Source organism: Oncorhynchus tshawytscha, linkage group LG16, assembly GCF_018296145.1.
Source record: "Oncorhynchus tshawytscha isolate Ot180627B linkage group LG16, Otsh_v2.0, whole genome shotgun sequence".
Lineage (NCBI taxonomy): Eukaryota > Metazoa > Chordata > Actinopteri > Salmoniformes > Salmonidae > Oncorhynchus > Oncorhynchus tshawytscha.
In genome coordinates, this window is record NC_056444.1 from 23,327,344 (window position 1) to 23,339,118 (window position 11,775).

General features: G+C 41.4%; 1 protein-coding gene across 3 annotated transcripts in view; it reads right to left on the reverse strand.

The window, feature by feature from the left end:
- Window positions 1–11,698, reverse strand: part of LOC112215526 (alpha-amylase) — a 29,283-nt gene extending 17,585 nt beyond the window's left edge. For 2 of the 3 annotated variants that reach the window (XM_042298994.1, XM_024374613.2), the window contains exons 1-2: window positions 11,340–11,698; window positions 1,113–1,392 (exon numbers count right to left, since the gene is read on the reverse strand). In XM_042298994.1, coding sequence (XP_042154928.1) covers window positions 1,113–1,118 — 6 coding nt within the window. In that variant the 5' untranslated portion in view covers window positions 1,119–1,392; window positions 11,340–11,698. Of the gene's footprint in view, window positions 1–1,112; window positions 1,592–11,339 lie in introns of those variants that run through there. The other variant, XM_024374614.2, reaches the window with a different exon arrangement.
- Between the last annotated feature and the right edge of the window lie 77 nt (window positions 11,699–11,775).

The window sequence follows — 11,775 nt, forward strand, 5'->3', positions numbered from 1 at the left end:
CCGGTTTGTACATAAACCATTCTCTATTCAGGCTGCAAAGATGACGATTACCTCCTTAACTCGATTTAATGGCGAGAAGACAAAAATATATAAAAAAGGGAAATATGCATACGTTCTTTATAAAGCACCATTTCCATCACCATGCTATGGCTAATACTTCCCTAGTTCAGCCAGGGGTAAACAACGGACTTCAGCAACCTGATTGACTGAACGTAATATCCGGGACTAGGCATTCGCCACATGCTGGTGGAAAATGTTGTATCACCAAGTAGTCATATTTTCCGTATTTTTCCGCCTTTTCATTCAATCGAATTTAGGAGGAAATATATGTCTTTGGAGCCTGAATGAAGACTGTTTATTCACGAACCAATCCACAGCGGATAAAAGTGTATAGCCATCTGCATGCATTCACTTGGACAATCAAATGAAACGACTCAATATCGCCATCAGCCGGATAGATAAACGCCAGATCACTTCTATTTTATTATTGGTAGCCAAGCACCGATGTCACCAGCATAATTCAAATAGCCCACCCTCGATATTTAGTGGAAATGTGCATGAAGCTCATTGCCGTGCACCTAACCACCATAAATTAAGTCACTAAATAAGTTATAAAGTTCATAATGTATTCCATCTGTCTATAAACGCTGCATGTTTTTCCACGTGGTGGTAACACGAAACATCGCGTGATGGTTTTTATATGAACAAATCCGCACAAAAGCGTTGCCACCGCAATTGTCGCATAATCCATTTCAGCGACAAAAAAAGATCCCACCTCGTCTTGCAAGTATTACGTTTAGTCAAAATAGGGACATTTTACAGACAAAGTTGCTGCAGCCATAAGGCCTGTAGTGAAACCTCGACGTGAGATAAGGAAACCCCACGAACACAAGTCCTACAACCAATTACATGGGAATGATTGAACAAATGTGTCAATGCAATAGAAAACATCAAATCAAGAAAAATAATCATTCATTTGCAAAGGATACTAGTTTGTCTGTTCACAATTTTTGGCAGTGATAAAGGCCTGTCACACCAGATATTTCTAACTAGTGTGTTAGTATCTCATTCAATACCACATCTGCAGTAGCCTATAGTTCTAAATGGCTCACCTTCATGTTTGCTCATCAGATCCATGCAGTCCAGTTGCAAGCTGCTTCTCAGACAACACAGCCAGTCTGCAGCATTTGAAGGGGTTTGTTTATGACAGGCCCTTAAAGCAGGGAGCTGTTCCTCTTCTGAAGCCCACAGATCAGGCACCCTCGTTGGGCAGGGCAGTAACCAAGATACCCGGGTCAGTATCTCTACCAGTAGTTGCAAGTCATGCAAACGCTACCATACATTGCGAATACCATATATAGGTGCTTAAGATATGAATGGGTGACTGATTATCTGCATGGAACACAGAGGTAAAAACAGTTTCAGGTTGGATATTCGCCTGTAGCTTTCCTCACGTCCACCAACAGCAGTTAGGGACCGTCAACATAGTGACAAATTACATTTTTCACATTTCAATAGCTTTTAAACCATTACTCCAAACACTTTCAACACTGGTTGTAGCTAACCCGATGGCATAGACGCACATTGCACACCCTTTAGTTTGTCCATTTTCAATCTCACAAGAATTTAAAATAATTTTTCAAAATGTCGAATTTCAATAGCTCCTTGGTCATGTGACCTAGTGACTTCAAACAAGGTGCAGAATGTCCACTGTCTACCCTTCCATATTGCACACCCTTTAGTTTGCCCACTTTTATCTCACATGGTTTTACACCCAAAAAATTAAAATGTAGAATTTCAATAGCTCCTTGGTCATGTGACCTGGTGACTTTAAACAAGTTTCAGGATGTCCACTCAGTGGCCCTACACATTGCACACCCTGTAGTTTGTCCATTTTCATCTCACGTGGTGTTACATGAATTTTTCAACATTTAGAATTTCAATAGCTCCTTGGTCATGTGACCTAATGTCCGCTGACTGCCCTTCTATATTGCACACTCTTGTTTGTGTACTGTAAAATCATACAGTGTAACGTACATTTTTCATAGTTTCAAATTTGCAATAGCTCCTTGGTCATGTCAATTACACACCTAAGAAGCATGCAGTGGATATACACCCATATTGCATAACCTCTGGTCATGTATCTTCTATATTGTTGTACATTATTAATAGTTTGACAATTAGGGGGTTCAGTCCAGTGTTGTGTTTGCCCATTTCTTTAATATTTATCTACAATAATTGGTCGTTCTAAGTACTTATTTTCCCTGTTTTTTATTTTATTTTTCCACAGTATTTAACAATAGGAGAGAGACAGATAATATCTCATTTCGTCATTAATATCAACCATAAAGGAAAAGGGCAAAGTATGAGAGTCATGCTATTAATTGTCCAAAGCAGGGATGGAGAGTGAGTTAGTGAGGTAGGCTGCAGTGGGTTTGCTGGTCAATACATATACTGAACATGTAACCACAGTAATGGTGGCTAGTAAATCAATTAATACAAATATAATATTGACAAATTAAACAAATTGTAGACCTTTAATCTTTTCCAACATGTCAACAGACACTTAACTTCAATTAAGTATGAAACATTCCACCGTGTTAACGTTCTCTTTATCCCTGGTTGATGTACATGTCAGAGCCTCTTCAGTGTGGATGGGGTATAGCATACATTATCCCTGGTTGATGTACATGTCAGTGTGGATGGGGTATAGCCATTATCTTCAGTGTGTGTGGATGGGGTATAGGTTGATGTACATAGAGCATTAACCCTGGTTGATGTACATGTCAGAGCCTCTTCAGTGTGGATGGGGTATAGCATACATTTTCAACAACAAAGACTGCACATCCAGTTTGTGTTCTTCACTCTGTTGAACTCTTTTGTCTTCATTCCTAGGCACAGCACATGGAACCCCCGTTGGCATGCAAAACAATCAATCAAAACAAAACAAAGTGTAACACGTTGTAAATAATATCAAATATCAATGCAGTATGACAAATTAGCCATCCATTGTGTTATATCACAAATTGTCTTACATGCCGTCACTGTCGTCAAAAGATTATGAACATGTTAAATAAAGTTACGAACCCAGTCAGTCTTTGGGCCACATCCAGGTTCTTTATCAGTGGCACACATGAAGCGGTTGTTGGCTTTGTTGAACTCTGAAATCATAGGCATGAACTGAATATATGGCTGTCCCACACAACTACATAAAAATAAAGAATTTACATTAACTTTGAATTAAATGTCATTACCAGACATGTTTAGTATATCCTCAGCCATTTTCTGTTCCCAGTTGCTCCATGTGTTTTTGAAGGTTCCATATCAATTTGGGAGGGGATGTTGGAGAAGTTCTGAGCAATAGAGCAATAGAGTTTTTGACCTAATTGTCACATATCAGCTATTCATTATTGAACATATAACTATCAAACCTGCATTACGAAGACCACACAGCTGAAGGTGTCCTGCTGCATGGTGGGAGTTATTTCCCCTCCTTTACACTTTATGTCCGCCCAGTCGTCTTTTCCATGGCAGGATCTTCTCATTTTGAAGTATTCTCTTTTTTATGTAAAAATAATGGAATTATGATTAGTTACAGGCAAATGAATACACAAGCCAAATTTGTATGCTGTTTTCCATATCACTATAATCTAGGAGTAATTTATTAGTAGAGGTCATTTCCTGTATGCCCCATTCCACACACAGCCTAAATTATAGGCACTGAACCATTTACAGGACAATAAAAGTATCATATAGGATCCAACCCTATCACAGAGTGAATAAATGTACAGTCGTGGCCAAAAGTTTTGAGAATGACACAAATATTAATTTTCACAAAGTCTGCTGCCTCAGTTTGTATGATGGCAATTTGCATATACTCCAGAATGTTATGAAGAGTGATCAGATGAATTGCAATTAATTCCAAAGTCCCTCTTTGCCATGCAAATGAACTGAATCCCCAAAAACATTTCCACTGCATTTCAGCCCTGCCACAAAAGGACCAGCTGACATCATGTCAGTGATTCTATCGTTAACACAGGTGTGAGTGTTGACGAGGACAAGGCTGGAGATCACTCTGCCATGCTGATTGAGTTCGAATAACAGACTGCAAGCTTCAAAAGGAGGATGGTGCTTGGAATTATTGTTCTTCCTCTGTCAATCATGGTTACTTGCAAGGAAACACGTGCCATCATCATTGCTTTGCACAAAAAGGACTTCACATGCAAGGATATTGCTGCCAGTAAGATTGCACCTAAATCAACCATTTATCGGATCATCAAGAACTTCAAGGAGAGCGGTTCAATTGTTGTGAAGAAGGCTTCAGGGCGCCCAAGAAAGTCCAGCAAGCGCCAGGACCGTCTCCTAAAGTTGATTCAGCTGTGGGATCGGGGCACCACCAGTACAGAGCTTGCTCAGGAATGGCAGTAGGCAGGTGTGAGTGCATCTGCACGCACAGTGAGGCAAATACTTTTGGAGGATGGCCTGGTGTCAAGAAGGGCAGCAAAGAAGCCACTTCCCTCCAGGAAAAACATTAGGGACAGACTGATATTCTGCAAAAGGTACGGGGATTGGACTGCTGAAGACCGGGGTACTGTCATTTTCTCTGATGAATCCCCTTTCCGATTGTTTGGGTCATCCGGAAAAAAGCTTGTCCGGAGAAGACAAGGTGAGTGCTACTATCAGTCCTGTGTCATGCCAACAGTAAAGCATCCTGAGACCATTCATGTGTGGGGTTGCTTCTCAGCCAAGGGAGTGGGCTCACTCACAATTTTGCCTAAGAACACAGCTATGAATAAAGAATGGACCAACATGTCCCCCGAGAGCAACTTCTCCCAAACATCCAGGAACAGTTTGGTGACGAACAATGTCTTTTCCAGCATGATGGAGCACCTTGCCATAAGGCAAAAGTGATAACTAAGTGGCTCGGGGAACAAAACATCGATATTTTGGGTCCATGGCCAGGAAACTCCCCAGACCTTAATCCCATTGAGAATGTGTGGTCAATCCTCAAGAGGCTGGTGGACAAACAAAACCCCACAAATTCTGACAAACTCCAAACATTGATTATGCAAGAATGGGCTGCTCACAGTCAGGATGTGGCCCAGAAGTTAATTGACAGCATGCCAGGACGGATTGCAGAGGTCTTGAAAAAAGAAGGGTCAACACTGCAAATATTGACTCTTTGCATCAACTTCATGTAATTGTCAATAAAAGCCTTTGACACTTATGAAATGCTTGTAATTATACTTCAGTAATATCTGACAAAATATCTAAAGACACTGAAGCAGCAAATTAATATTTGTGTCATTCTCAAAACGTTTGGCCACGACTGTAGAGCGTTTGTAGATTTTAAGAAAAAAATATTAAGTGACAGTTTCATCAGTACGTGCTTAAAGAAAGTCATATCACAAAGATCACAGATGACAGTGCCCACCAAATCTATGAAAATAGAGAACAAATTGTAAGCACCAAAGTGTTTGTCAAAATAACATCTGAAAATGTCAGTTGTTGAACATAATAGTTCTATTTACAATAGAAATGTATGATATATGCAGTTGAGGAATATTCCATGTACCAACACTACATGTAGGACGGACATAAGACATTCCCACATACAGTATTTTTTTATTTCACCTTTACTCAACCAGGTCAGCCAGTTGAGAACAAGCTCTTATTTACAACTGCGACCTGGCCAAGACAAAGCAAAGTAATGTGACAGAAACAACAACACAGAGTTACACATGCAATAAACAAATGTACAGTCAATAACACAATAGAAAAGTCTATATACAGTGTGTGAAAATTAAGTAAGATTAGGGAGGTAAGGCAATAAGTGGCGAAATAATTACAATTTTGTAAATAAACACTGGAGTGAGATGTGCAGAAGAGGAATGTGCAAGTAGAGATATTGTGGTGCAAAGGGGATAATATATATATATATATATATATATATATATATATAAATAAAATAAATAACAATATGGGGATGAGGTAGTTGGATGTGCTATTTACAGATGGGCTACGTACAGGTGCAATGATCTGTAAGCTGCTCTGACGGCTGATGCTTAAAGATAGTGAGGGAGATATGAGTCTCCAGCTTCAGTGATTTTTTTCAATTCGTTCCAGTCATTGGCAGCAGAGATCTGGAAGGAAAGGCGGAAAAAGGAGGAATTGGCTTTGGGGGTGACCAGTGAAATATACCCCTGCTGGAGCACGTGCTTTGGGTGGGTGCTGATGCTATGGTGACCAGTGAGCTGAGATAAGGCGGGGCTTTACCTAGCAAGGACTTATATCCTTCCTCTTTGGCCCTGTCGGATGTGGCCACAGTGTCTCCTGACCCCTCCTGTCTCAGCCTCCAGTATTTATGCTGCAGTAGTTTATGTGTCAGGGGGCTAGGGTCAGTTTGTTATACCTGGAGTCCTTCTCCTGTCTTATCCGGTGTCCTGTGTGAATTTAAGTATGCTCTCTCTAATTCTCTCTTTCTCTCGGAGGACCTGAGCCCTAGGACCATGCCTCAGGACTACCTGGCATGATGACTCCTTGCTGTCTCCAGTCCACCTGGCCATGCTGCTGCTCCAGTTTCAACTGTTCTGCCTGTGGCTATGGAATCCTGACCTGTTCACCGGACGTGCTACCTGTCCCAGACCTGCTGTTTTCAACTCTCTAGAGACAGCAGGAGTGGTAGAGATACTCTTAATGATCGGCTATGCAAAGCCAACTGACATTTACTCCTGAGGTGCTGACTTGCTGCACCCTCGACAACTACTGTGATTATTATTATTTGACCATGCTGGACATTTATGAACATTTGAACATCTTGTCAATGTTCTGTTATAATCTCCACCCGGCACAGCCAGAAGAGGACTGGCCACTCTTCATAGCCTGGTTCCTCTCTAGGTTTCTTTCTTCTTAGGTTTTGACCTTTCTAGGGAGTTTTTCCTAGCCACCGTGCTTGAACACCTGCATTGCTTGCTGTTTGGGGTTTTAGGCTGGGTTTCTGTACAGCACTTTGAGATATCAGCTGATGTACGAAGGGCTATATAAATACATTTGATTTGATTTGATTTATAGATTGACCTGGAGCCAGTGGGTTTGGTGACGAATGTGAAGCGAAGGCCAGCCAACGAGAGCGTACAGGTTGCAGTGGTGGGTAGTATATGGGCCTTTGTTGATGAAACGTACTGCATCCAATTTGCTGAGTAGAGTGTTGGAGGCTATTTTGTAAATGACATCGCCAAAGTCAAGGATCGTCAGTTTTACGAGGATATGTTTGGCAGCATGAGTGAAGGATGCCTTGTTGCGAAATAGGAATCCGATTCTAGATTTAATTTTGGATTGGAGATGCTTAATATGAGTCTGGAAGGAGAGTTTACAGTCTAATCAGACACCTAGGTATTTGTAGTTGTCCACATATTCTAAGTCAGAACCGTCCAGAGTAGTGATGCTATGCGGGTGGGCAGATGCGGGCAGCGATCGGTTGAAGAGCATGCATTTAGTTTTACTTGCATTTAAGAGCAGTTGGAGGCCACGGAAGGATAGTTGTATGGCACTGAAGCTCGTTTGAAGGTTAGTGAACACAGTGTCCAAAGAAGGGCCAGAAGTATACAGAATGGTGTCGTTTGCATAGAAGTGGATCAGAGAATCACCAGTCGCAAGAGCTACATTATTGATGTATACAGAGAAGAGAGTCGGCCCGAGAATTGAACCCTGTGGCATCCCCATAGAGACTGCCAGAGGTCCAGATAACAGGCCTTCCCATTTGACACACTGAACTCTATCTGAGAAGTAGTTGGTGAACCAGGCGAGACAGTCATTTGAGATACCAAGGCTGTTCAGTCTGCCGATAAGAATGCTGTGATTGACAGAGTCGAAAGCCTTGGCCAGGTCGATGGATACGGCTGCACAGAATTGTCTTTTGTCGATGGCGATTATGATATCGTTTAAGACCTTGAACGTGGCTGAGGTGCACGCATAACCAGCTTGGTAACCAGATTGCATAGCTGAGAAGGTACGGTGGGATTCAAAATGGTCGGTGATCTGTTTGTTAACTTGGCTTTCGAAGACCTTAGAAAGGCAGGGTAGGATAGATATAGGTTTGTAACAGTTTGGGTCTAGAGTGTCTCCCCCTTTGAAGAGGGGGATGACCGCGGCAGCTTTTTAATCTTTGGGGATTTCAGACGAGACGAAAGAGAGGTTGAACAGGCTAGTAATAGGGGTTGCAACAATTGCGGCGGATAATTTTAGAAAGAGAGAGTCCAGATTATCTAGCCCAGCTGATTTGTAGGGGTCCATATTTTGCAGCTCTTTCAGAACATCAGATATCTGGATTTGGGTGAAGGATAAATGGTGGAGGTTTGGGCAAGTTGCTGTGAGGGGTGCAGAGCTGTTGACCGGGTTAGGGGTAGCCAGGTGGAAACCAAGCCCAGCCTTAGAAAAATGCTTATTGAAATTCTCGATAATCATAGATTTATCGATGGTGGCAGTGTTTCCTAGCCTCAGTGCAGTGGGCAGCTGGGAGGAGGTGCTCTTATTCTCCATGGACTTTACAGTGTCCCATAACTTTTTGGAGTTTGTGCTACAGGATGTAAATTTCTGTTTGAAAAAGCTATCCTTAGCTTTCCTAACTGCCTGTGTATATTGGTTCCTAACTTCCCTGAAAAGTTGCATATCTCGGGGGATATTCGATGCTAATGGAGTACGCCACAGGATGTTTTTGAGCTGGTCAAGGGCAGTCAGGTCTGGAGTGAACCAAGGGCTATATCTGTTCCTGGTTCTACATTTTTTGATGGTGAGGAAAGCACTTTTAAGGAATAACCAGGCATCCTCTACTGACGGAATGAGGTCAATATCTTTCCAGGATACCCGGGCCAGGTCGAGTAGAAAGGCCTGCTCGCTGAAGTGTTTTAGGGAGAGTTTGACTGTGATGAGGGGTGATCGTTTGACCGTGGACCCATTACTGATGCAGGCAATGAGGCAGTGATCGCTGAGATCCTGGTTGAAGACAGCAGAGGTGTATTTAGAGGACAGGTTGGTCAGGATGGTATCTATGAGGGTACCCGAGTTTATGGATTTAGGGTTGTACCTGGTAGGTTCCATGATAATTTGGGTGAGATTGAGGGCATCTAGTTTAGATTGTGGGATGGCCGAGGTGTTAAGCATGTCCCAGTTTAGGTCACCTAACATTACAAACTCTGAAGATAAATGGGGGGCAATTAATTCACATATGGTGTCCAGGGTGCAGCTGGGGGCTGAGGAGGGTCTGTAACAAGCGGCAACAGTGAGAGACGTATTTCTGGAAAGGTGGATTTTTAAAATTAGAAGCTCGAACTGTTTGGGCACAGACTTGGATAGCATGACAGAACTCTGCAGGCTGTTTCTGTAGTAGATTGCAACTCCACCCCCTTTGGCAGTTCTGTCTTGGCGGAAAATGTATACACATACATAAAGGCATTTTTCAGCTCTGATTTTACCACTCAGAATCCAGAATGGATTTGACAATGGGGCCAGCACAGGATGTAATACACCCTTACAACAATCTACTTTTTGTTCTTGACTTATCTGGTAAACTGCTACTATGTGTCAAGAAAAGAGACCCAATTAGGGGTTAGTGTAGTCCAGTAAAAAAGGGCTGGTTTAGATTAAAAACTATTGCCCTGTGTCCCCGTTCATAGGGGCATGAGAGACTAGTCAGTGGTAGAATTGAGTTGGCACTTTATTGGCCCAAACACCCACAGACCCACAAGGTTGAGGTTACTCATGGACAGTAATTAGTAATACATATTTTTTTGCATTGATGCATTTTGTCTTCTAACTGTCCAAGAATAGGATCCAAAGTGTTAGGAAATATTTTTTCCCATAAATACAAAGGAGGATGTCTCTCCTCATACCTCTGGTACTTTAGTCAGACTGCCAGACTGTGCACCACAGAGCCAATCAGGAGAGAATACATACAGGTCAACTGTGCCAATTGAAAATCAAGGGGTGTGTCTGTGCCTTTTGGATTACTCTCTCTTTACAGAGAACCCCTGTGGTTCAAGTCTGCTCTGTGCATGTCTGAAAGTGACAGAGCCAACAGCCAATAGTTTTTCACAGTATGTCATAAAAAAAGTATTACACTTATGAATGTAAATATGTATTAGATCCAGTACAATGGAATAACTAAGACCTGAATTTGAATGCAGTGTGTTCCGATTCCTCCTTCCCTTTCTGTCCAGCAGGGTCAACCAAAAACACTTGGCCTGATGGTTCATGCAGATACTGGGGAAGCAATATAGAAATGTATTGATCCCCTAAATGATATTACTATTAAATGACCCATATCACAACCCTCATACCTCTTCACAAAAATGTACCTAAATCAATTTTGGAAAAGGGATTTTACTCACAAAAGAAGTAGGAATGTATTTTCCCAGTTAGAAATAGTAGGCCATGCATCAAATAACTATTTCCATCAGAAAAACGAACCCTCAAATGCAATATTGCATTTTGTAAGTTGTCTGCGGGTGAATGCACTCAAATATCAAGTCATTATCGGTTTATGTAAACTGCGTTCTAATACTCAAGTAGAAGGATTTGTCTTAATGTACAGTATATGAAAGTGATGCTATAAAAAGGTTATTTCACGTTATCAAGCTCACTGTGACTGACAAATCACTGCCTATTACTGTGATTAAAAAGAGCATATGAAACAGTGTTTTTCATGAGGCCTACCTGTGCGCCTTCCTGTAAGCACCTCTGAACACCTCTCCTGTTCTTGATCCATTCCACATACAGCCATTTGCTTATGTTTTTAGTGTCCATGTGAAAGATAGTTATTGTGAGGATGGAACATTTGTTGACTTAAGTTTTTTTAAACACCCATGTAAAATGAAGGCCTGCAAAGCTTACAGATTTAAGTCTAATAGCATGAGATGAAAGTAGACAAACATCAGTGTGCAATGTGTAGACCCACTGAGTGGACATTCTGAACCTTGTTTGAAGTCACAACCTAGGAGCGATTGAAATTCGAATGTAAAAAAAAGTTTGTTCAAGCGCCCTAACTAATTCAACTAGGAATACAAGACGCTGCTCACATTTCCACATGTTTATTAGCTTTGGAAAGCAAATGAATGTCTAAATCGTGAAAATAAGACCTGTGCAATGTTGTACGCAATTTTTCCAAAATCATGACACTTATTTGGAGTCTGTGGCTCAAGTGGTTTGAAAGCTATTGAGGTTTGAAAGAGCGAATATCCGTCGAATATCAAAATTGTCAGTTCTTTACCTCGGTGCATGGAACTGACAATACAAGAAACGTGATTTTAATAATAAACAATGTCTGTTTTAATTGAAATGCTCACCTTCCTCCAGTGTGCACTTTGCTCAATCCCCAATAAAATCTAGCAATCATCATGAATCCAGAGTACAGCCAGCAGGGTACAGCCACGTTGCCTACCAGCATCTTTCACAGTCCGTGTTTGTTTGCTTGTTTGTTTGTTTGTCTCATCTCGTCAGGAGTGTGTTACTCTAGTCTACAGCGTTGACACCACCATCTGTTGCTGCAGCTCACAGCCAATTCAGATTTCAAATTGCTTTCACTGTCTATATTTACCTACTCTCTCTCTCCTGTTCAGTTCTCACTTTCTCTGAGGATAAAAATTCCTGTGACCCTACAGATAGTTCACCAATAATACAAAATTGTGTAAATTCATATCTATATGTTCTAATTAGGCAACTTTGACATTGTGTGATTATGTAACATGTACCAAAAAAAGTATTAAAAGAAAACACATAGAC